Source organism: Gouania willdenowi, chromosome 16, assembly GCF_900634775.1.
Source record: "Gouania willdenowi chromosome 16, fGouWil2.1, whole genome shotgun sequence".
In the NCBI taxonomy this organism is placed as follows: domain Eukaryota; kingdom Metazoa; phylum Chordata; class Actinopteri; order Blenniiformes; family Gobiesocidae; genus Gouania; species Gouania willdenowi.
Genome location: NC_041059.1, coordinates 8,966,505 through 8,993,787, shown reverse-complemented (window position 1 = coordinate 8,993,787; position 27,283 = coordinate 8,966,505). Strand labels below are relative to the sequence as shown.

Below are 27,283 nucleotides of genomic sequence, written 5' to 3'. Positions count from 1 at the left end.
AAGCAGAACCATCTTAAAGGATACTAAGAGGACAACTAGACGCTTCCATCTATCTCTAGGGGGCGGCACAAGAGAAAAAAAATTTAAAATCATTACTTGCGCTGCTGCGCTTTATGAGGATGTCGAGGTAACACACAAACACGCCCCGACATTCACCATATCACCCTGGTGACGGATAGGGTTACGTGAATCTCCTTTCGACAAGTTTTGCTTACTTTGAGAATATGTTCGACCGTCTGCGGTTGCAGAACCGGTGTTATGTTATAGGTGGGGACCATTTTAACTAGTGACCAATCAGTCCCCACATGGGGTTCATCAAATTGTCTAATCAACCCCACAAATAAATTGTTTTTGTCATTTTCTCCTTTACAGCTTTGCAATAAATGTAAATATTATTGAACAAATAATCAGATAAATTGTCCAAACTATTATTGTATTTATGTATTTAACTATTATCCATTTAAATAAAAACATTTTTGGCTAAATAATAACAATGGGCAAGCAGTTTGGCAGTGATAAGCATAAACCACACCATAGGTGAAAAACTAACATATGAGGACATAATTCATGACAATGCCCGCACCAAGGCAAGACGGATACGTTTTTACTTCCAACAAAGCACTAAAAAAGTGAAACTCAATTTAGGGTGTGTTTTTAGGTTGATTTGTAGTTGTGGTGTGTAGTTGTGTACAAAACACCTTTTAGTTGTTGCTATTTTTTGTTTGTTTGTTTAATCTTACCCTATTTTATTATTTAACCTTTTATGACAGTATACTAAACTATACAGAGTTTATGAGCTTTAAATTGCACTTTGTTTTACTTGTTTTGCATATAGTTTTCTTGAATGTAAACAGTAGGAAATGTTAAACCTCAAATGTGTATAATTGATTCTATAATAGTCTACGAAGCTATGCACAGTTTAAAAGCCTTATCTTACACTACTTGTTATTGTTATTTATTGTGAAGAAAGAAAGAAAACCGTAATAAATAATTGAATTTAATTTTGGCCCAGGTCTTGGTATGTAGGTTTGGGGGTGTGGGTGGTGTTGGGTATGAGGTTGCCCGCCCAGGGAGTATTTTGTGTCAGAACCGCCACTGTGAGTGCGTGTGTGTGTGTATGTGTGTGTGTTAGGGTTATCACACTGGTGTGAGAAGAAAGTGTTAAGTGGCCACTTGATATCAGAGGTGCGAGGTCAACATTAACATAACTTGTATTCCATTAAAGGTTTAACTTTGTGTATTGAGCTTTCCCTTAAGGAAACAACAAATTTATCCCATTAACAAGTGCTTAATGCACTCATTAATGTCCCAAACAGACCTATGAGTCAATTTAATTACAATTTAGTAAGCCGCGTATTGTATAAGAACTGAGGAATGGATTCCTCAAATTTCACCAATAATTTTAGATAGTGATTTTTTTCATGATTCAAACGCAATCTGTATATTGATCCAGATTCCCTACAAAATGTAATGAAATCTTCCATTGTCTATCTTTGGTTAAAATTTTGTCAAAAATCTGTTAAGTGGTTTTGACGTAATCCAGCTAACGGACAAAAACAAAAAACAAAAAAAAAAGTCCTTTGCTAAGGTCATAACTTTAGATGGGTAACACATTCCAAATGGGTGCAATTAAAAAAGTAATAAATATCATAAAGTAGTAGTAAAGTAAAGTAAATGTATATAATAAAAAATAATTAGCATTTCTTTCAGACGTAATCAGGTTATATTTAAAATTATGAAGAAAGAGCGGAATCTGCTGGAATACGACAAAATTGGCTTGATTTTAATTAAACTGAAAAAAAATAATAAGCAAAAAAGGGCAAGGCATGAGTAAAAAGCTAGTTTATTTATCTCAAATAGAAAGATGTAAAATGAGGGACACTGGCAACGAGGTACCTGTGTTGGCATGACTTACATATTAAGTAATATAAAGTAAACGATAATAATGACAGTGCATTGTTAAGGTTATAGAAAGATTCTGAGCTGATTTAATTAACTAATAATTGTTTAATCATTGTAGTGTGATTAAAACCCAGAATTTTACATGCCTAAACTACTGTTAATCCCCCTGTAGATCTGGCATCCCTGTTGAAGTGGGAACAGGATAAACGTTAAACTGGGAGGAGTTCAATGGGTTCCGTGTGCTAATTGCTAGTCACCAGTAAAACTAACACACAAAGTGAAAGTTTAAGTTTCCAGGAGCCACTCACACACACAGGCAGACAAACGTGGCAGGTTTTAAACTGGAGGAAAAGTGCAAAGATACCGTCAGAATTCTGCGGGACGACGACGCTGCTGCTCCCACGGAGGAAGGCCTGATTACTCCCGAGGAGGAGCAGGTGAGAGCCGGGGAGGGGCGACTCACGGAAGGGGGGGAGATGGAGGTGTTGTTACACCTGCGTTAATTGACGGATTTTGAGGCTTTATCTAAACGTTTTTATAAAGAGGAGAGTGACCACATGTTTTTAAAACTGAAAATATTTTTTTTCAAATCTCTTCACGTTTTTCATTTTGTCCTGTTTGATCGTATTGTTAAATAAGGCCGTGGCTATTCTTACGGAAACGTATGAATAGACTGCCGGAGCGCCTTTGATTGGCCAGTTTAGGTGACGATAGGTGCACCACGTGACTTAAAGTTCCGTCAGTATTATTATAGCTTATATTTATTTTTAACCACCCTGCTAACCTTTTTAATTTAACACTTACCCAGGAAATATCTTAAAATTTGTAAAATGTATTGACCATTTTTTTTTTTTTAAATTATATATATATATATATATATATATATATATATATATATATATATATATATATATATATATATATATATATACATTTTTTTTTAAAAAAGAAGGTTTATAATAAATAAACCTTCTTTGACCATTTTTTTCAAGTTTTCAATCAGTAAAACAACATGAAAGGAACAAATAAGTTATAACAAAGTCAGGGAAAACATCACTAGAAAATATTTTTTTATTTGTTTTATTAAGAACTTTAGACTACTCATGTAATAATTAAACTCAATTAAAAAAAGATGAAAATTTGAAAGGGATTTTGAGAATTTTGATTTATGAATGTGAAATGTTGCCATATTGATTTATTTTAGTTTTCAAAGACAAAAATAACATATTTTGCCATTATTACTATTCTGTTTTTGGTTCTGTTGTATACAAAATCCTTAACCACATTTCAGAATAATAATGTATATGGGCAGTGGTAAAACAAATTTCAATTTCATTTCAGCTTCATTAAAACAAAAACTGCATTTATTACTCTTATCAGTATATTTGAAAATTAATACATTACAGGGATAAAAGTTATGTAAAATGTTGAAATGTACCAGTACTTCCCTGATTTTATTAGCTATACAAAACTGAAAGGGGCATAACCAAGCTTTTATCTCTGACCATATTTGTTGTGTTTTTCACACAGTAATGACGTATGTCGTATGGCATGTGCCAAGTTTTGAAGGTTGTTATTAAATCCCATGCACTCTGTGATTGGTCAAATTAGACAGGTAGACATGTGATCAGAGCACGTGACTCTGAGTGTTGGATGTTGGTCATGGATGGATGTTATGATGAATGGGAGGAAAGTGTAAATCTGGCCATTTTTAGGCACACTATTAATGTATGTGTTTGTTTTAATTTCTTAATAGTATTTTGTAAGAGCTTATCTATATATGATGTCATTTATCATCTTGAATTTAAGGTTTCTCTTTAATCTAGATTGAAGACTAATCATTACTACTTTGAGTTTAATAACTCTATCCTAAATAAATGTTTCCTTTTTTTATAAAATATACTGTTGTCAGATGACTTTATACAACTATAGTTCTTTGGTTCTTCGGGAATAGTGGACATATTTTTGGATGAAATCATTTCATTAAAATATATTTATTTGGACTAAAGTGGTTTGTCCCCCATGAGTGTTATAATGGAAACTACCAGGATGGGGGGGGGGCGGAGAATGTCACATTAAGCATACGTCTGTCTGTGTTATCTGCGTGCTGCTGTTTCACTCCGTGACTCATCACTCGTATCCGGTGTTTACTGGAATTTTGTCGGAGCATGTTTATGTCCTCGAGCTTTTTAATGGCTACCTGAGAGTGAGTATGGGAAAAATTCCGAGTCCTTGTTTTTTTTTCCTTCTTACTGAAGTGCTTTAAAAAAAAGTTGATTTATTTACCTTTTGCAACTCTTTTTGGAGCTGATGTGGGTCATTGGCGGAAAGTGACGTAAAAGGGCACTTAACACAAATGACTGTGTTGTTACGTACTAAACTTGGAAAAGTCACAAGATGAAAACCCAACAATAACAAGTCATCAGAATTTTTGGGAAATTATTTTTTATCAATTTCTCTGTTACCCCATTTTCTGTACCAGTAGTTAACAAACCCATGACCAAATCTCAACTCCTTATTATGATCTGAATCAGTTAAATGTATTCATGAGATTGGAATTTTGACAATTTTTCATTTAAGTGTGTAGGGGGTGAAAGGAGAATCTAATTGTTAGTGGTTTCGAATCCTAATAATCCCTCCTATCTCTTTTCCTATCCCCTTTTCCTCAACCCCATGGATGATGTCACAGGGTTAAGGAAAGGTGTTAGGAGACTTCCTAAAGGAGTCAGGGAAAGGCGATTATTATTTATTTATTTATTTTAATTTAATTTAATTTATTTGACAGGGACCATGTACAGGAGCATTAATCAGCATATGAAAAGATGTTTTGTACCAGACTTTAGTCTGCAGTCCCCAAGACAGACTATTACAAAACATTGTACAAAAAGCATAAAACAATTCAGTTCATAATATTTACAAACAGTGCTGTTATACATTTTTAAAAAGTACATTTCATCAACAGGGAAACTTGTTCCTCTATAGAGATGTAAAGTTTAGTTGTTGTTGTTTTTTGTTTGTTTTCTTCAGTGCTGACATGTCTGAGTTCCCAGAAAATGTTGTTTCACATCCAGGCAAAATCGTGTTGTTTTGATAATCAGATGCACTTCCACTAGGTTACGTAATAAATCAGACGGCGGCGAAAGTTAGTGACGTCTGCCGTGGTGAAAAAATGGCAAATTTACTAAAAAGTGCATTTTTAACACTTTCCCCTGTGCCTCTAACCGCTGATATAATCTCAAATATCACAAGGTTTGAATGTAAATCAAAGGTGTGGAGGCTCCCAGGCTACAAGGAACAAAAGTGAAACTAAAAAAACGTCACATTGAGAATGGTTGCTCACACTTACCTTCCACTCACAAATAAACATTAATCCAAAATAAGTATGATTTTATGAAATTGTTATATTTATGCTAGATATAGGCCTACATAACGTTGTAGGCATACACATGTACAACAGCACAAAGCATTCCTGGGTGAATAAAATATGTTAAATAAAACATAATGTCGCTAAAAAAGGAAGCATTGAACCTCCTTTCATTAGTGTAAAGACAATTTGAATGTTTCTTATCATGGTCACCACTTAAACACTTTCGGGGGTTAAGGGACAGTGGATACGAAAGGAAATAGGAGGGACTATTTGTGTAGAGAGGTAGTTAAACCAGGTGTACCATCTGCCTTTAATTACTTTGACCCAAAATCAGGAAAAAGGTCAACTATTTTCTACACATTCCTTCAAAATGTATAGTAAGTGAAACATTTCACATTAATGGTGAGTCAAAAAACTCACCATTAATTAAGATCTCAAAATAAAAATGCCATCTATATTGAGGATAACTAACAAAACTAGGACCCCTCTCACTTCCCAACTTGGTGTTTTTCTCATTTAGAGCATTGGCATCAGGTGTTTCCAGCTTTTCATAAGTGGGCACTTTTGATGAAGCTGACCTGAAAGTGGAGTTACAAAAACTAAAGCCTTTCTAAATTATAACAAAACAACAGAAAAACATTTTGTGTAAATGTGTCCACATTACTTTGGTGAGGGGAAAGCTCATCATTTCCTCTCACAAAGGGGTTGGGATTTTGTTCGATGGGATTTTATCCTGTCATTTGGCTAACATGGGGCTAGAGGAGTGACTTTGTAATATACTGTACTTCTAGCAACACAAGCTTTGGAAATCGGCTATTAGCATAACGTTCACTCTTTGCTTTTATTCACTATAACAATTACAACAACATTTCTTTAGAAATAATTTATATATTTTTTCAATCGCCGCTCGGTAACTTCTACTTCTTTTTGTTTGCCCATGTGTGACCTGTATCTGATCTGTTACAGTTTAAACACCACAAATTAGATTTTTTTTCTTTAATCCGACCCAGGCCACTTTTATATGTGCTCCTAAATTTGATATGTATCTGATTTTTTGCAAGGTAATGGCTGACCTTTACATTATTGAAATGCAATAAATGTCACAATTATTCTTCCCCGAGAGGAGCAACGGGGGGAGAAAAAAAACATTTGGCTGTACAAAAACTTTTTAAGTTCCACAAGCATGCCTTCATATTTACTTCCACAAACCTCAGGACCTCTTTTGCTGATGCGGGTCACATCAGTGTCACATCCAGTTCATACTCTAAACTGATAGAAGCGGCATTTTGTGTGTAATATGAACGGGCGTGCAACCAAAATCTGATGTCTCCAACAAAAAAAACTAATTGTGCATTGAGACCTGCCATCCGAACATAACCTAAAGGGACACTTTTAAGAGCAATTGTATCAATGTGTCATCTTTTTAATGAAATGGGAACCGTCGAGGGAATATCCTGCCCTGAGTCCGTGAGTGAGTCTATTTCCCTCTTAATGAATAGTGTGTTTGGTTCTGTGCTGTGTGATTAGCTTTAGACACTAAGGGGGGACTGTCTGGTTTGGGTATTGCTCAAGTTTACCCTTGGCCTTTCAGCTACGGCCATCTGTTGAGAGTGTCAAAATGAACCAACTATGTGTGTGTGTGTGTGTGGGCACGCACGCACAGCAGGGGTGGATTGGCAAGATTATTGGAGTTGGCTACACCCCCCTTTCCCACCCCCGTCCATCCCAGACGCACCTCCACCCCTTCGTTTTTGAGGACCTCAACGTGATGCATGCCACGCGTTCGCAACTGTCCGACACGCACACAGGAGATCATGGTTTGGTCAAACACACATAATTCTCCCTAATGGCCTCTCTTTTCAAGGATTAGGTTCCTAAATCCACACACACATACACACTGGTCCGCAGTGTAACCGTCATAGGAAAGCACAGGCATACACACACACACACAGGCACACACACACACACACACACAAAGGAGAAGGACAATAGGTGATCTCTTCGCAGTGATTTGAAGAGGCATCAAATGGCCTGTGGGCTGCAATTAAAATGTTTGGGGCTCAGCAGAGGACTGGGATGGAGATGACGGGGGTGATGGAAAAGACAGAAGAGGGAAAAAGGACAAATTGTCAAGACCAACTCTCTCTCGTGTGTGTGTATGTGTATGTGTGTGTGTGTGTGTTTCCTTTTAAGGGGCTTTCTCTGAGGCAATTTTGCATTTGGCCGTTTTATTGGTCCAGCAACTTCCCGAAACAAAGCTAGTTCCCAGAATCAGGTAAACATGAACAGTCTTTTGAATCAGCTGAATCGGATCTGGTGCAACTGATTGGAGGACATTAATGTGACTCCACGTCGTCAAAAATCCCCATCTACTCTTCCCAGAGTTAGTAGAGGCAATTAAAACCTTGTTGTTGTTGTTTTTTGGTGAAACTTGTGGGTAAATCAAACACGTTTTTTGGAGGTTTTTGCCAAAAGTGTGTCAGACTGCAAGACTTTGTATGATTTGGGTTCTTTAAAACATTATCAAACCAGGTCGTCATGCTGACATATATCTGTTATACAATCAAGACCATGGAGCAAAACCATTTAGAGAAAGAAGTCATGCAGGTCAGTGTCGTCTTACAGCTGAAGTCTCACCACTCTGAAGTAGTAGAAGTTAAGACTATAACCCATAGTTTCTAGTCTTTACTAGAGCTAACACGGAGCCCAACAGCAATGTATTCTGCAAGTAAACTTAGAACCATTGTTTTGTTGCCAGTTGAACTGTAGTACATGTCTCTGGATAGTGTATACCTTAGACTGACTCAACGAACCCCTGGGGTTTGATTGAACCCAGGTTAAGAACCACCGCCTTAGGATATAGCACATACTCTTCCACTCACAACATTCATGCATTAACACAAAAAAGGCATATCTTTCAACCTTATTGTAAAATACAAAACAGATGAACATATTGAGTATAATGTGATAATGGCCTTAATACTGAATAATGTAGAAATTTGACCACAAATCTATCAGATCAAGTCATGGAAAGCAGGGTCAGCCAAAGCAGTTTTCTGCTCTTCTATCAAAATCTAACTGACTCAGTTTGAAAAGTAAATGACAACATGAAAACAATGAACCAGAAATTTAACTTGTTGCAAGCCATTACATATCTTGAATAGATAGATAGATAGATAGATAGATAGATAGATAGATAGATAGATAGATAGATAGATATTTCATGGACTGTAAACCAAACAAAACTATCAATCTAGATCTTTTAAGTAGGTTAAAAAGTTGAAACCATTTTCATCCTTGTTCCCCTTTACAGACTCTTGTTAAAATAGAATTCCCAGTTCTCCTTCAAGTGCACATATCCACCTCTTCTGACTCTGAAAAACTTTTCTTTGCTAGGTTTCCAACTGTTCCCTAATCACTGTATGATATGTATGAGGATGCAGTATTTTGCTTAACATTTAGGTATAGGTTTCATCTTGACCACAACCCTCATTCAGCCCGCTACAGCTTTTTTACAGCCCCCTCCCACCTCTTCACCATTAGGAGTTTGAAGAAGGTCACGGAACTGATTTTCAAGACTTACTGAGATGAAATCCCTTCCAAAACAGAAAGTTAAATGTAGGAAGAAAGTGTGGGTTCTCACACTTTTCTTTAGGTGGTGTGTTCCTGGGATAGAAGCCCTCTATTAAACCAACAGAGACCCAGGAGGTATCTGGACCTTTCTTTGTCTTCGTGTCCTGCAGGCATGCATGCCAGGCCACCATAGAAAACAAAAAAGACACATTTGGGTGTGCCTTGAGAGTTGCTTGAGTGCTGGGGAGACAAAGCTACCTTACCGGACCCCTCCAGCCGCTCCAGCTGCATATACCTTAGAGCCAAGGAAGTGCCGTCACAAAACCAGATTATTTCAGAGCAACACACTACAGAAAGAAGAAACGTTTCAGAAGATGTGTTCAAAACATCCTATATGGCCAAATTGAGTTTACTGGTACATTTAAAAGCTGTATTATAGATAGATTATCTAATAGACTTGCATATCACCTGATCAGGTCTATTCTCACTGGAGGGGGAGACAATCTGAGAAGGTGGCTAAAGATATCTTAACATATCAGCTTTAACGTTGATACCTTATCAAGTCATTGCAGATGACCAAGCTTTGATCTGTCACACAATCTCACATCTGTCATACTGTCAGTCATTAAAAGAAAAACCATGCCAAACTTACCGCCTATATCATACAGGTATATTAGATATAAAAATGTATAGGAAAGAAAAGAACATGTCAAGTGTAAAGAAGTCTGGAAACCAATCTGATACCTTTGGGTTCATTGGGTGAAGAATGGAAGGTATGAAAAATAAATTAGGAAGTGGTCAAATATTTTTCTTTATTTAACCAGGAAAGTCTCATTGAGTTTAAGAATCTCTTTTTCAAGAGAGTCCTGAAGCAGTAAGGGTTAAGGGACTTGCTCATGGTTCTACAGTGATGGCCCACAATTGATTTGAGCCCCTGTCCCTCCAGTTACAAACTAACCACTAGGCCACCACTGCCCCGAAGCTGCTGATTCAAATTAAACGGTTACTGGTCATTTGCATTGCTTACCAAAGTATTTCCCTTTTTAAAAAGAGCTTAAATGAAATTTAACAAAGAAGACAAACACACCAACAGGCAAGATAATGAGCAGAATGAAGTGTGAGTTTTACAAAGTAAGAGTTTGTGGATTTTTTTTTTTTTGCATGAGTGAGATTATGATGGAGGATAAGAGTGCAGTTAACCAGTCAGTACCGGTAAGTATTGTGAAGCTGGGTGTCCACTACTGTGCTCTCTTGTCTCCTGTTGTCTTGGTTGTTCGGCAAAGAGAGGACGCCAGTGATTGTATGGCATCAACATGTCCAACAGCTGTGGGACAGATCTGCAGCTGTGTGTGTGCGTGTGTCGCTGTAAATGTGTGTGTGTTTTCAGGGTCGTCCGTTGGCAGGAAGCAGTAGGCAGCGAGTGATGTGGTCAGACCTTCTGTCACCAGTGAGAGGGAGAGAAAGAGAGGTCCGGTTCCTCTCTCTCTCTCTCTCTCTCTCTCTCTCTCCTTGTCTTCTTCCTGTTGCTTGTTTTTATTCCTTGATCATCCTTCTTCGTTAGTGAAAGAGGAAAAACACGCACTCAGGATGGAAGGCTCCTTCAACATTTTCAACATCACTGTCAGACTGGTGCCTTTTCTCTCAGGATGAAATACCAGAATTACCAAAATGCATCGTTATCACAGAGTTTCCAGTAAATCTATAACAGTTAATAAAAGGAGGCTTACCTTTGATAAATTAATGATAAGGCAATAAAGTACCTGTATCTTTTAATACATTTCTGAAAAAATACCTTTAATTTACCTTTTAAGTCATGCCCTATTTTTAAGACTTTGTCCAGTTTGTTTGTTCAAGTCTCACTACTGTTACACTGCATTTAGATTACCTGTGCAAAGAGCCGCGTTCAAAATGGTATACTATGGTACTACTCATTCTTTGTTTGACGTCAAAATTAGTATGTAGTGCGTTCACACTAGATAGTGTGAAAAGAATGAAGACGTGAGAAATACCCGTATCGATACTATATCGAGACATTTTTTAAAGTGTGCACACTAGTCATACTTAACCACCCCAGGATGCATTGCGAGCGGAATGTTTAACTATCCTGGGACCGGCTTCAAGCTAAAAATCAAACATCCACTTTTCAAAACAAGAGTATCTCTTTTTGTTCTTCATTACATTTTAATGCTTTTTTAAATAGGGCTCTTGTTTTGAAGGTAACTGGAAGTTTGTCAGTAGCATTTCATTCCGAAATGTCGGAATGAAATGTGTACATACTAGGGATGTAACGATTAATTGTAAGGCAGTTAAAAATCGATTCATAGGTATCACAATTCACATCGATGCTCTGAAAATTTAATCGCAGTACTTTTTTTAAACAGCAGAGGACGCTATATATCCTTCTCGTCTAAAAGTGTAGGCAGCGGGCAGAATCTGCTACTACTTTCTTTCTGGCCGCCATCTACCTTAAACATGTTCATAAATGATTCTTTACCCCTTTAGCACCGAAAGAATATCTGTAATATTATGTGAATATCTGTAAAAGTCACGTTTTTCTATTAGCTCTGTCTGCTAGCATAACTTCTCTTCTTCACTGCAAGGATATCTGCATGCTAACCGACCACTCGGTTACCAGCGCCCTCTGCTGGTCCAAACAAATATCTGACGTAAATGCAGTGAAATGACTGTTTTTTTTTGTTTTTGTTTTTTTAAGTCAAATTGTTAAGGCACAAAATACATTTTCAGTTGCACTTTTAAAAAGAAAAGGAACTATTATGTAGTTTTGTATTGTTTACTATAGAACCAGAATTTAAATTAATAGGCTTCTTCTTCCTTTGTATTATTCCTTTATTTATTTCATTCAAGATTTATTTTTAGTTGAATGGCATTGTTTTGAATAGTTTATCAAGGGATTCTTTTGACAATTAAATATAAAAGGAAAATAGTTCAGTATTTTCTAGTTTTTTATCCCCAAAAAAATTAAGGAATATTTGTCTACATTCCCATTTTGTAAAATAAATCGTGAGAGGAATGTTTTCAAATGTTTTGCAGGTTTTTGTTATCATTGTTTGAAATGCATCTTGGGAAACTTGGAAGTATACTTCAGTGGGAACACTCATCATCGTCATCATCCTAATCATACTGAAAGTATTTAGTAGACAGTATGTACTGATTGAGTTTGTAGTGTATAGTACGTTAGTGTATCATTTTGAACATAGCAATAGTTTAGGATTCAGGTGAACCATCATCCCTAAAACAATTCTCCATCAAGTACCAAAACATGAGTTGATGTTCTCCTTCAAGAATTTATGCAGAAAATGTCCCGTTTGTTAACGTGTATTGTCTCGTGTAAATGGTAAATGGACTTGATTTTATATAGCGCTTTATCACCACACTGAAGCAGTCTCAAAGCGCTTTACACATCAGCTCATTCACCCAATCACTCTCACATTCACACACAGTGGGACAGGACTGCCATGCAAGGCGCTAGTCGACCACTGGGAGCAACTTAGGGTTCAGTGTCTTGCCCAAGGACAGGTACTGGGATCGAACCCCCAACCTCTCGATCAGAAGACGACCCACTGCCACCTGAGCCACGGTCGCGTAGCAGCATCCTGTAGCTAATCCATATTGTATGCAACTCAACACATAAAGTTGTGGACATCATTGACAGTTAGGAAAGTGGTCCACACTTTTAGAGGCGTTTTGGTAGGTATGGAAAAAGCAGTGTGTGTGTCCACCTACTGTGGAAAATCATTTTTTGTAAATACAATGTGGGAATCAAAGGGGAAAAGGAGGAAGGAGGGGAATGTGTAGGAGGTAAATTAAGGTAGTTGGGGGGAACGACAATTAGATGGGAATTTCCAGTGTTAGTGAGAGCGTGAGCGTCAGAGAGAGAGAGCGCTGAGTTACAGTTTGTACGCTGATGGAAAATCAACACAGAAAGAGAAACACTAACAGAGGTTCTTTCAAATTCACTCCAGTCATTGTCTTTGATTAACGTCTGTTTGTGTCTTGTGACAAAAAAAAAAAATCACGAAGTAACAAAAGCTTTTGGGAAACGGCCAATGTGGCACAAGTCTTTACCGACTGGCGTCAATGGTTAGAAGCTTAAATTTACAGTAAATTATGTCTTAATGTTTAATACTTTATGTCATGGGTTGGTTGGGTTTGTTCCTGAAGAACTATAGTTCAGCATATTTTATATTTAGTCCAGCATTGGAATTTTGCTTTGCATGGTGATTAAGATATTCATCATATTTAAATGTTTTTATCCATGAATACAACAAGCCTGAATATTACTCCTTAGGAAATCCTCAAGTTATTAAGGACTTAAGTTATAAGTCCAAATAATAAGTAATTATTGATATTGATTATTGGTCTAATATCAACAAAAATAAAAAAAAAAGAGTAACATTTTGTTTGTTTTGCATATGTTGAGTTTATTTTTCAAGCTCTTCCAATTAATTTTTATTTAATTGTATAATATTCTCAAAATGTATGCACCGGTAACCCATTGGTTAATAATAAATGAGCCAGTTATTCTTATACTCTTGTTGTTGACTATTATTTTCTGCGTCATATAAATTTATCAAGCCTTCCACACTATAAGTATTAAATTATTAGTATTTATGATTCGTACTGATATTGTATCAGGTTGATATAGGTACCGATATCTTTTTGCCGTATTGTATCAGAAAGTAAAACGTTGGTAAGTTATTAAGGACTTAAGTTATTAGGTGCTAATTATAATTAATTATTGGTCCAATATTTAAAAAAAGAGTATTGCATTATAAAACATGTTGTTTGTTCTGGATTTATTGAGGTTATTTTTCAAGGTCTTCTAATTATTTTTTATTCAACTGTAGAATACTCTTAAAATGTATGTAGCAGTAACCTATTGATTAATAATAAATGGTCCAGTTTTTCTCATACTCCTGTTGTTGACTATTGTTTTATAGGTAATATCAAGCCTTTTCTAACCTTCAACACTACAAAAAAAAATAATGTATGAATTATTATTATTTATAATTTGTGTTAATATCGTAACGAGTCGATGTTTCAGCCAACACTAAAGATGCTATATCCGTATTGTATCAGAAGGTTAATGGTTGGTGACGCCCTAATTATTAAGATTATTTTCCTTTACATCATGTATGCATAATTTTTCATCCATCCGTGTTCTATACTTTGAATACACATTATGGAAGTCTCCAAGGGCAAGGCACAAACATCTTTGACATGTTTGCCTTTCATATTTAACATCTTTACATCTCATTTACCATCATTCAAAGTCACAGATCAGTGCAATTATGAATGAGATTTGGTCACGTGCATCTCAATAGTGGGATTTGAGACTATTAGTAGTAAACATGAATATCAGAAAGTGAAAAACAGCACACGCAGCCAATTGTGATGTAAAGGGTGAAAGACATGGGTAACAAATGTGAGAGAGAGAGAGAGGGAGAGCTTGTAGGTCCTTTAGTAGAAGCTAGTCCAAGGGTAGAAGCTCGGTCCTGCCCCCTAGAGGCGTGTGTGCATGTGATAGTTTCTGACTGCTTCCTTTAATTCAAACCCATTCACACAAACTTGTTGACCTCTGTCAAGTTATGAATCCTACTTACATTATTTTATTTAAAATGGTTTAATTTGTTTTATTTTGGTGATGTTGTGATTGTCATGGCCTCAGGTGAAAGCTCCTGCTGCCTTTCACAGAAAAGTGACTGTGTGTGTGTGTGTGTGTGTGTGTGTGTGTGTGTGTGTGTGTGTGTGTGTGTGTGTGTGTGTGTGTGTGTGCGTGTGTACACAGGATGATGGGGGCGGAGTCAGGAGGAGGGATCTAAGTGATGTGGGTGTGGCTTAGAAGGAGTTGGTTAAGAGAGATGTTGCTACAGTCAAACAGTTGAAAACAGGACATCAAGTAGAACACACACACACTTGCTTCCACACACAGAGCAGCGTGGAGTAAAAGCACTCGGAGTAGGACGGACAGAGTGGGGGGATCTGCACCTGTCCCACACACACACACTGTTCTCACACACACACACACACAGAGGACCTGAGCAGTCGTCCATATGTGTGGATGGGACCAAAGTTACACGGTATGTCTGCTTTTTTACTTTCAGGATACACAGATTTATTTATTTTTATTTATCTTTCAACAACATAGGTGTTGTGTATTCTTTTAAAGTTTAAAGTTTGTTTTCTAGTTGTATTTTATATGTGTGTCAATAGGAAATAACACAAAAAGTTAAAAACTACCAGACAAATGCAACTTAAGTATTTTTTTTTATATACTTTAATACAAATTTGCCTTTCGTTAAATTTATTATTCTTGTTTTTTTTTTTTGTTTTTTTTTCTCATTCAAACATGTCATGATTATTTTTGAAAACATCCCTTAAATTGTTGAGCTTTAAACGGTTGTTTGAATTTTTTATTGCGATTTTGTAAAACATTTGTTTCTGTGATTTTGCGTGAGATTTCATTTATTTTAATTTAAAATTATTCACTTTTTTCTCTTATTAAAAAACTTATTTTACATCTTTGCGTTGGGAAAGATTTTCTCATTTAATAATTTACTTTTTTATTATATTTAAACTTTTGGCCGCTTATGATTTATTATTTGCATCTAAAACTTTCTTTCTTCCATTTTTGGTTATTGAAATAAGCCTTTCTGTTTTAAAACTGAACTCCGTCTGTGTGTGTGTGCAACCTCTGCTTTTGCATATTCAGTTGGTCAAAATGTGTGACATGTGAAATGTGTTGTCTTACTTCTTGGTTTCACTATTAGTTTTCAAACTTCTTATGCAAAGTTGGTCCTGAGATGAGAATTAAATCTTTTTTTATTTTTTTTTACTGCAGAATAACTTTCCTTGGCATTTACACGACAAATTTGAGGGATTTTTATTAGATTTTTAAACTTAAATTGAGTTTTTCTGAACATGTCATGCATTTTTGTCCAATATAAATGTGGGACTTTGTGGTTCTTCCAGGATTAGGGTAAAATTTTGCTGATTTGGAGCTGAAAAGTCAACATTTAAATTGAATTTTACTGTGACAGAAACAAATTTGTTTCAAAACTTTATTCCAAAAACATGTTAATTCATAATGTGGGATTAAAATGGATATATTGGATAAAAATGCTGTAAAAAAGAATCTGTTTGCAGTGCAGATTTCCTGTGGTTTGCGTTGAACATGCAGCGATTTTGTCCCTTCATGGATAATCTGCCTGCGTGGGGCTGTCTGGGGTGGGATCGCGTTTGAAGTTTTGTTTGTGCTGCTGTGGTCCCCCAAATGGAAAAGTTTTGACGCTCCCTTCCTCGTCACAACACCAACCCCCCCCCCCCCCCCTTCCTTGTCCATCCGTCCGTTTCCCAACACACATACACAACAAACACACACACAGACACACACGCTGAGTTTGGGATGATTTGCCGGTTCCGCTGCAGTGCCACTCTGCTTCCAATTTTAGCTTCATTCAGACACAGACAGCGTTTCCTTCCTCTGTCTTCAACCCCTGGGAGGGACGGGAAGGAGGGGGGGCAAAGTGGTAGAAAACACCTCAGATATTAAGTTGTCTGGAAAAGCAAGAAATTTGTCAAAGACGTCACAAAACTAGTATTATTGACGCAGCCAAAGATTAATACAAGGGAGAAATGGTGAGCCAATAAATGGGGTTTAAAACATGTGAAGACTAGTTTGAAGTTTTTTTTAGGAAAGAAGGTCCTATTTGCAATAAGTTTATTTTAAAAAAGATAACTTGTTCTTAAAATTTTTTTTATTTATTCTTAAATCAAAAAATTGGAATGTATGTACATGATGGTTTATAAGGAAACTTAAAAACAACAACCTTTCGCTTTTTTCTTTGATTTTTAATCACATCCGCATGTCCGTTAAATGTCACTGATACACAGGGAGGAAAAAAATATGAAATGTATTTGTTTTCCTTTTGTTTGGGTGAACATTGGAGTTTCATCTTAGGAGTGGCTGTGTGATTTGAACCAAATGAAAGGGTTAACACCATGAGAGAAATCCAACATGGTTGGGAACACACGTTTATTTGGTGTCAGTTGTTTATGTTTTTTAGGAAGATATTTTTAGATGTGATTGTGAGAACACCGAATCCATGTTTCCTTCCCTGTTTTCCAGATTAGTTTATTTTTAGTGTAAATAGTTGATAAGTAAACTGTTTCCTGTGTCTGTGTGTGTGTGTGTGTGTGTGTGTGTGTGTGTGTGTGTGTGTGCGTGTGCGTGTGCGTGTGCGTGTGCGTGTGCGTGTGTGTGTGTGTGAGACAGCAGTGTTAGTCAGGCCCCCCCGTCCTTCCTGCTGAATCACCACACACACAATAATCACCGCTCTTCATCTCCTCTTGTTTAGTCTTTTTGTATCAGTTTTAGCATCTTTTTCTACTACACTTTCTCTTTCTTTTTCATTCTTTTAAACATCCTTTTTTCTGTCTTTGACGTTTTAATTTAAACATCTTTCTCTCCTTTTCTTACCTCACATGGGTCCCCCTTTTTCTTCTCAGTTTTCCTCTCACCTTATGTCTTATTTTCCTTTAAATATATGATCAGTTGAAGTTGTTTTTTTATATGTCATCCAGACTAATTTTCCCTCCCTATCTTCAACCAGGCGACCTCTCATAGCTCGGCCATGTTGACCAGTGAGGGGGCGCACACCATCGAACAGAACGACACGCACAACGCCGCCAAGATGGCGTCCACCGCCACCAGCGCTGTCTCAGACGAGGCCGAGACTACGACGACGGACACGGACGTGGAAATGGACACGGAGGTGGAGGAGGCCGACATGACACAGTGGACGGAGGCGGAGTTTGAGGAGAAGTGCACATACATCGTCAAAGACACGGCGTGGGAGGCGGGGCCAGACGGTGACATCACGACGACGAGCCGAGCCGAGGCATCGCTGCCACGAAACCTGGTCTTTAAACACCTGGCTGGCAGCAAAGAGGTCTGTATCACACACACACACACATAAAAACACACTTTCTCTTCACTCTTTAGTCACAGTTTCACACACAGAAACACCAGCTGTATGCACACACACGAGCGTGACTCAGATGTGGATCATGTAATGAAGAGGAGGGGTCGTGTCTCGTCGTAAAAACTCACACACACACACGCACAAAGATATTTGTGGGTGTGTGAGCCAGAGGCAGAATGTTCACACAAATCCACTCCAACGCTGTTTTATTGACTGGCACCCATTCACAAGAAGTCATTTATCATCTGAGAAAATTACGGCCCTCAGCCCACATGTTCTGTGTCATTTTCCACATGATCTACCTACGAGGCTGAAATACACGTCACCACAGATAGGTGGCATTTCGCCCTCAAACTGCTTGACTTTTTAGTCGGTTCAACCAAGCGTTCTCAACCTTGGGGTCGTGAGACACTGGGAGAAACTAAGAATATTTTTTAAACATATTTGAGCCCCTTTTTGTTTTGGTTTTTTAACCCTTTTTCTGCATCTACACCAAACTTGCCATATTTTAACCTATTTTCATCACTTTTTCTTGCCATATTTTTGCTCCTTTTAATGCATTTTTGCTATATTACTCCAATTTCTGCCACTTCTATCAAATTTCAATGCCTTTCCTGCACATTTTTCCACTTTCAAGACATTTTTGCCACTTTTCTCGCATAATGTCGCATATGTTGACCCATTATTGCCACTTTTAACCTCTTTTCACAATATTTCATGTTTATTTTTGCCAATTTAACCACATTCACGACTTGTCATGCCCATTATTTGCCAATTTTAACTAATTGATCCTACTTTTTAAATTACAACCCGCTCCCCCATTTTTACCACTTTTAAGCCAATATTGACACTTTTAACCAATTCCTGTTGTTTTTTAAACCCAATTTCACCATCTTTTCCACCATTTTTGGTAACTTTTAACCCATTTTATTTCTGATTGAAACAAGGATTTACATCTTTAAGATGACTATGTGCTAAGGCACAAATGATAATAAACTTCCTTGATAACAGCAGATATTATTCAGATAAATAAATAAATAAATGTGGTTATCACTTATTCATAGAACAATGGAACATCATTTCGCGGAATTTATGGATGGGCCTCAAAAAGTTAATTCCCGTTTATAGATGGGAATTTCAACCCATTTGAAGGTGTGTGTCACTACAGCATCTAAATATACATTCTTCAACCTTTGACAATTGATACAGCAAAAGCAAATTTACCCTCCAAGACATCTTTAACTCAGCAAATCTGCCTCCTTGTGATAGTTTGATAAACATGAAAGGATTATGTTTAGTCAGTGATCAAACTAGAAGCAAGTCAAACAGTCAAAGGTTGAATCTGAGGCTCGATAACAGGGAGGATAATTCAGTGAACTGAAACTTCAGCTGAGTGATAAATTGAGAGTGACGTGAGAAAGTTGAAATGTTTGATGTGGGATTGATTGTAATTTGTCATGTGATGCTACAGGGGATAACGGGGAGATAAACCTCTTAAATGATCACCATCGTGAATGGAAAAGCATCACGTATTATCAGTAGCATGGATCCTGTGAGTTTAGGACACGTTAGAAAAATGGCCTGTTATCAAGTCATGCTTGTGATTGTTGCTAAAGAGGCGTGACTTTATTGATTTTCTCATCATGAGCTTATCAGAAGGAAACGGTGAGAAATCCAGCAAATTATATCAGTTTAGGTTTATTAGCACCGACATGGACCAAAGATCATTGATGTGTTTAAACAAACACAAAGATCTTTGTCAAAAAAAAAAAAAGAAGAACTACATGCACTCGCCTCTGAAAACGGGGGATTTCCCAATGGACAACAGAAGGATTTTGAGAAAGATTTTTTTGTTTGTGTGGAAGAAAACTTGTGATTGGTGTCGAGTCACCACATAATCCCTCTTTCTTCTCGCCTGGTTCGGAAAAGAGAAAAAAGTCGAGACAAAAGAAACAATTCTACTTGTGTGAGTGTCTGAAGGGACTGGATTTACAGCTTGATGTGGTGACCAGTGAAGGCACAAGGAAGGAAGAGATGTTTCCGCTACAGTGACGTCCCTCAAACGCAAATATGAATCATTTTAGACAACATTTATTGATACACATCATAGGGCTGGGCGATAAGGACCCAAATTCACATCTCGATATTTCTTCTCAAAATGACAAAATACGATATAAATCTCAATAATTTCATCACAGTGCTTTATGAATGGTGAAAAAAATATTTAACTTGTGCGTGTATCACAAGCGGCTCCAAAAGTAAATGCACAAAATGACAGCAAAAAATACACACAATTACTACAAAAGTACAAATTAAGAGAGAAATACACAAAAGAACAACACAAATACTTAATAGGACAACAAAATACACACAAGGAGGAAAAAAATGCACAATGGGACAACAAAAATACACAAAGAAAACTGACAAAAACTTAAAAACACATGGAGAAATACGCAAAAGAACAACAAAAATACACCAAAGGACACAAAAAAAGCACAATGGGACAACAGAAATCCAAAAAGACTCAGAAGGACATCCAAAATTAACGGAAAAATACACAAAAGAACAACAAAAATACATAGGACAGCAAAATACACAAAATAAGTAAAAAAAAAAATATATACACAATGAGACTGGGACATTTATTAACAAACAGCTGCTTTTTCTCCTCTCAGGGACAGCACATGTGAGTGAGTTCTTTAATGTGGCTTGTTTAGAATTAATGATCATCTAACTGTTCTTTTCATGCTGTTCTGAGTAGAGAAAGCAGCAACTCCTAAAATGAGTATTTTAATAGCAAAATATTTATATATATATATATATAGATATAGGCAATATGTAATTTTCTATATCGCCAAAATAGGAAAACGCAATATATCGCCTAGTCTTAACACATCAGTAATTTGACTGAGTCCCCACACAGTCACCTTTAAAGTCCTGTTTGTTGTTCTTGGTGCAGGTGGTCGGTGTGTGCAGCAGAGAGTACATCCCCAAAGGAACTCGCTTCGGACCCCTGGTGGGCGAGATCTACACGGCCGACAGCGTTCCCAAAGACGCCAACCGGAAGTACTTCTGGAGGGTGAGTGCAACGCCTTTGAACTGTACACGCAACGGGCCGACTTCCTCCGAGGCCGGTGGGACTCCTTCCTGTGACATCACGCTCGTTTAGAGTCAGTCAGTGGAACAGGAAGCAGGGCTCGCTGTGTTTTTTTTTGTTGTTTTTTTTTCACTCAGTGTGTGTGAGGGAGAACCGAGCAGTGGGAGGGATGTGATGTCAATTTCACACAAACAACATGTAACTCCGAAGTTCCTGTAAACACACACAGACACACACTCACCCCCGAAGACAAGTAAACACTCACGCCCACATGCACGCAAACCGCACTCCATCAGTACCAGTAACTGACAGTGAGACACAACCACCTACCTCTGGGTGTGCTTGTGCATGGGTGTGTGTGTGTGTGTCAGAAAGTTGTTTCATTCATGCTTATGTTTCCTGTCAACATCTCTTCTTTCTTGCGCACACAGTTCAAAAGTGACGTTGAGTTTTTATCTATTAGTTGTTTGCCTTTTATCTATTGGTTAACCTTTCTGTAGTTTTCATTACCCTTGGAAATGCACAAAATCTCATTAGCGCAATAAAAACTGGTAATGAAAACACATGAATTAAAAACACTCAAATATCACTAAAAGTTTTTACGCTTTCATGAGGAGGTAATTTCAGACATTTCCTTATTTAAAATGTATTGCAAAAGCGAGATGAAAACACGTTTTTCCGCAATTACATGTCACGTACTTGGTCACATGACCACTTCTCTCCAAGAAATATGTGTAGACTGAGACATTTCTTAGCATTATACTTAAAAATGATTACTGCTACGTTAGACAGCAAACAACAAAGGAATGCAGAGTGTTATAAGGAGGTTTGAAGGATGAGATTTTACGGGAGTTACGAGGCTCCAAAACAACCTTCAACGGAAACATTCAAACGTTCAAAGCGCGATTATACGTTCTCGACATTTGGAAATATCGCTTTAATTTTGCGTAAATCTGTAATGGAAACACAACTTGTGATTGGTCAATTAACCAATCAGCTAAAGTCTAAGACCCCCTTGTTCCTCTATCTCTACAGATTTATGAAGACAACGAGTTCCACCACTTTGTTGACGGTCTGGATGAGACTCGCTCCAACTGGATGCGTTACGTGAACCCGGCCCATTCCGCCACCGAGCAAAACTTGGCAGCGTGTCAGAACGGCATGGAGATTTACTTCTACACAGTGAAGCCTGTACCGGCCGGCACCGAGCTGCTCGTTTGGTACTGCCACGACTTCGCCCGACGCCTGCACTACCCGCCATCCGGGGAGCTGATGATGCAAAAACTAAGTAAGTTAACCCTAAGTTATTTAATTGTTCAGTATTTTTCCTATCAGGCAATTTCTAAGTAAGACTATTATTATGAAAGGACAAGTTGTGCTTTAATTGGACGCCTGTTGTTCACATGAAATCAATAGTCGTGTTGGTATGTGCGTGTCTTGATTGTGTCCTGTCGCCGCTCTTAAAGCCCGACAGTGTTTTTTGAGCGTAGCTGTGTCTCCTTCCTCTCTGAACCTCAGCCTGTCATTATCTCACACACACACACACACACACACACACACACTCGCACACACACAAAAGTACAAGAGCAACAACCTTTCATCTCTGTCAGTGCCATCGTAGCATGTGTGTGTACACCAATGACAGTGTAATTACACAGATAGGGGGGATATGGCCCCTAATGCCACAGTCTTACACACTTTAAAACCCATGTCTAACATAAAAGCCCACGCACACACACACCATACCCAGACCTACACACACCCTTGCTTAGGCTCAATAAAAGCGGTAAAGACATTGCATGTTTGTTTGGCCACGAGCTCTTCCTCAACCTTTTATTGGACAAGACAAGCTAATGTTTCGCCGTATTTGCGACTCCCGTCTACAAAAGGTTTAAATTTCACCATTAAAGCATCCAAAAAAAATCCCCACGTACACACATTTCGTGGCCCGGCAGACTTGAGCCGATCAAAGGGAGAGCGAGCTGAGAGGGAAACAAAGAGAGAGAGAGGGAGCAGAGTGGTTTCCAGGTGTGACGGAGGCTAATAGCAGTGTTAAGGTGGCGGAGGAACATGCAGATCCAGCCACAGCGTCTCCGCCGCCGGGGGAAAAATGCGCATGACCTCGGGGACAGAGGCAGGAGGCATCTCTGATCCGTTACCCCCGCCCCCCCCCCCCCCTCCTCCCTTCAACACTCCCCCCTCCCCTCCGCTCTTCCATTCTACACTCAGCTTGTATAAAGTACGTGTTGTCTTTAATTAGTGTCCTCTGTCATTAAGCCCCACAGGCTCATGCTGACCTGACAGTGACTACACTTTTTTTTAGTGCACACACTTTTACCAGTGTGGGTTTATTGTCTATTATCAGATCCTAAACATTTGTGCTCAGTTTACTAAAGTAACCATGACGCATAGCTGTTTTTTTTTATTCATAAAATCCTTAACTTTCAAAAAATTAGATCCTCATTTTAACTCCCAGGTTAAATAGCTTGTGTACAGACCAAAATGCCCAAATTCTGCTTAAAAGCAACATATTTAATTATGAATAAAAATAAATACAGAATATTATTTACAATGAAAATTGCGTTACAAAAACTACACCCAGTGTCCTGCAGGAGGCGCCAAAACCAACAGCCTAAAATCCAGTGACTTTCCAGTCCTGTGACAGTAATATTCCTAGGAATAGATTGTGACAGGAAGTGGATGCCCATGTCATAAGTATCTGTCAGCTCTAAGCAGGGATGCACAATTAATCATATTTTAACTGTGATAACATTTTTTTTCTATTTTTTAGTATTAATTCTTATTTAAAGCTTCATTTTGCATTGTAAACTGTACACATATTGTTTGTTTAAAAACACAGTTTTCTTTCCCAACATGATAAATAATTGTGATTATAATCGTGATTACTACCCTCACCTATGGTCATGAGCTTTGGGTAATGACCGATAGCACAAGATCGCGGATACAGGGGGCCGAAATGAGTTTCCTTCGCAGGGTGGCTGGGCGCACCCTTCGAGATAGGGTGAGAAGCTCAGTCACCCGGGAGGAGCTCGGAGTAGAGTCGCTGCTCCTTCACGTCGAAAGAAGCCTCGGCTCGGGCATCTGTTTCGGATGCCTCCTGGTCGCCTCCCTCGGGAGGTGTTTCAGGCATGTCCTATTGGGAAGAGGCCTAGGCCCAGGACACGCTGGAGGGACTATGTCTCTGAGCTGGCCTGGTGTGGCCTCGGGGTCCCCCCAGAACGGCTGGAGGAGGTGTGCGTGGATCGGGACATCTGGGCATCTCTGCTGAGACTGCTGCCTCCGCGACCCGGCCCCGGATAAAGCGGAAGAAGATGGATGGATGGATGGATAATCGTAATTACAATATTAATCCAAAATAATCATGATTATCATTTCGGCCATAATCGTGCAGCCCTAGCTCCAAGTGCTTCAAATGCAGTCATTGCAGAATCGTGTCTGTGTGTGCGCGTGCATACGTGCGTGTTGCGCTTCCTTTTTTTGTGTCACCATCTTTAAGTGTTCTTGTTGTGTTGGTGCTTAAAAGCACCTGTCATCTGTGTGTGTGTGTGCTTGGTGTGTTCAAAGCCCACTCTTTCTCTCTCTCTCTCTCGGGTACACACACTTACACACACATGGTTCTGAGCGCCACATGCCAACACATTTACACCCTCCTTTTTATCTCAAAGCACCTGAGAGCTTGCACATATCGGGTGTAACAACCCTGATATATTTATCACGTTAAAAAGAAAGTGGAAAAAGAAGAGGCGGAGGCGTGAGTGCAGGAGAGCTGCACCCTACCCCCTACCCCCCTCCTTTGGTGACTACTTGAACTTCCTGGCTGAAGGGCCGTGTTGACAGATTGATATTTCCAAGATGGCCGCCCTGTTTGTTTTTTGGAAGAGGGGTGGAGGGAGGAGGAAGAAGAGGTGGATGAGGAGGAAGGCTAACTGATAACCTCAGTGTTTACACACTGCTGCTATCCTACTGACAAAAAGGTCACTGCCTGTGTGAGTGAGGGAGGGGGTGGGGTGGAGGGGCTAGTCGGGCAAACCTCACCAGTGCTGGCACTCAGGATTAACTTTGAGAACCTCCATGTCTCTCACACACACACGTATACACACCGACACACACTCCCCTCTGGGCGACCTCGTGGTAAAACAGTGACTGGCCAGTAAATGAGCTTATAGATAATAGACAGCAGGATTTTAGGAGCCCTGTCTGCCGTAATTTAACAGCCAAGATGTGCAGCTCACTGACGTCCTGGGGCTTTAAGATGTGTGTGAGTGAGTGAGTGAGCGAGTGAGTGAGTGCACCCCTAAACCCACCCCCCCAAATCCACTCTTTCATCATGCCGTACAGACAGTAGGTGTAAGTGACTGAGGAGGAAGCTCTTGAATTTAGCCTCTGACCTGGAAACAATAGCAAAACATCAGTAGAGGAGGATTCTGATCCAAGTGCGTGTGTGCGTGTGCGTGTGTGTGTGTGTGTAGTGGAGAAGTCAACAAATCACACAACTTGTTATGTGACTTGAGGGCAGGTGGAGGCCAAAGCTTTATTTTGAGGCTATAGCTTCAGCAAATAAACTTTCCATTACACTTTGTCGGACTCGCTGCCACCGTTTAGATTTTTATCTCAGCTTTATCCTCACAAACACACACAAACACACACAAACACACACACACGATGAGTAACGGCAGCTGTCAAAGCCGCACTACTTTTCTTTCCCTCCAGCCTCACTCGCCTCTCATTTGTCAAAGTCGTCCCTAATTGACCATCTTACTTACCCTTAACTCTGTGACTCAGCGATTTACTGAGCTCCATCTTAAAGAAAAAACTGATGACTTTGAGGTGAATTTTTTGCAGGCTTGGTTGATTTCTATGTTAAGGTTTCATTTATTCATTTATCCCCTGACATGTTTCGACTGTCAACTGCCAGTCTTCTGATCACTTTGATGTTTCTATTGAAGTTTCCTTGACTTCCACGTAATAATTCCAGCCCGATTATTATTTGACAAAAATAATCGTGCTGGAATTATTGGTTGATTTCTCATTGAGGACCTTTTTATTGACCTCTGCCCCCCTGTGTGTCCACAGAAGAGTCTCTATTGGAGGTCAAGCAGCAGAAGGTGAGCAGTGAGGTTTCCGCAGTTGAAGCCTCCAGTCCATCAGACATCCCTGCGACCCCCTCCCCGCCCAAACGGGAGCACAGCGTCCTCTCTATTCTGCACGGCACCAACAGCACCTCCTCTTCATCCTCTAAGAAGGAGCCCAGCCGCCCCCTCCCGACACGCCCCCACTGCGCTGACAGTCCCGAGCGACCCCTGTACCCCCGCGCTCTATACCCGACTCTCAGGCCCCACCCCCAAATTTCCGAAGACTTCCGCGGGCACAAAGCGGGCCAGCTGGGTTACCCGTCCACTCGTTCCCCTGGTAACCACTCCTCTGTCGCGCTGAGCCCATCCATGAGGAGCAGCCCGGACAGCACCCCACATGGGAGCCCCTCTGGCCCCGCCCCATCCCCTGCTGCTTTCTACTCCTCAGGTTTGGGTTCCTACCCTGGTTACTCCCCTCCTTCCGCCCCACTCTCATCGCCCTTCTACCCTCCAGGGGCGCCCTACTCTCGTTACCTCCTGCCTCATCACTACCCCCTCCCCGGTGGTGGTGTCCCACCCATCTTTCCAAGGATGTACCCTCTGTACAGCAGCCTCCTCCCCCCTCATGTGCCCCTCCTGCCCTCTGACGCAGCAGGAAGACGCTTCCTGATGCCCGACCCAGTCCACCCGTCCTCCATCCCCCCCCACAGAGACTTGCGTCTGCCTGGGCCCACCAGCGCCTTCTCAGCAGCTACTTCCCTCAGGGACAAAGCCGGTACCCATTACCCAGGACACCCTCATTTACCCGCCCACATCCCCCCTTCCAGTGGCTCCCCGACTGCAGGCACAGCCCCCCCCAGTGAACAGATGCCCACCAAACCTACCTCAGCGCTGTTGGGCAACTGCATTGAGCGCCGCCTCAGCGAGGAGGCGGTGAACCTGAAGGTGAAGCGGGGGCTGAGCTCAGCGGGCTACAAGGCGCTGCCGTACCCTCTGAAGAAGCAAAACGGCAAAATCAAGTACGAGTGCAACGTGTGCAGCAAGACTTTTGGGCAGCTGTCAAACCTAAAGGTGAGTCAGCAGACGCCGTGCCGCTTCCTGTTTTATAATTTTATTAACTTCATTCCTGAGTAGCTGCAGAGCAGGTTCTGAAGCAGCAGCAGCAATGCACGGGGGCGTCAAACTCATTTTAGTTCAGGAGCCGAATATGAACCAGTTTGAACTTAAGTGGGACGCAGATTTTAGG

General features: G+C 39.6%; 1 protein-coding gene across 2 annotated transcripts in view; it reads left to right on the top strand.

Moving 5' to 3' along the window:
- Positions 1-2,104: 2,104 nt before the first annotated feature.
- prdm1a (PR domain containing 1a, with ZNF domain) overlaps positions 2,105-27,283 on the top strand; it is a 28,866-nt gene continuing 3,687 nt past the window's right edge. The window contains exons 1-5 of one of the 2 annotated variants that reach the window (XM_028470710.1): positions 2,105-2,339; positions 17,476-17,814; positions 20,807-20,926; positions 21,980-22,232; positions 26,039-27,108. In XM_028470710.1, the coding sequence (XP_028326511.1) occupies positions 17,497-17,814; positions 20,807-20,926; positions 21,980-22,232; positions 26,039-27,108 (1,761 nt within the window). In that variant the 5' untranslated portion in view covers positions 2,105-2,339; positions 17,476-17,496. Of the gene's footprint in view, positions 2,340-14,758; positions 14,944-17,475; positions 17,815-20,806; positions 20,927-21,979; positions 22,233-26,038; positions 27,109-27,283 lie in introns of those variants that run through there. The other variant, XM_028470709.1, reaches the window with a different exon arrangement.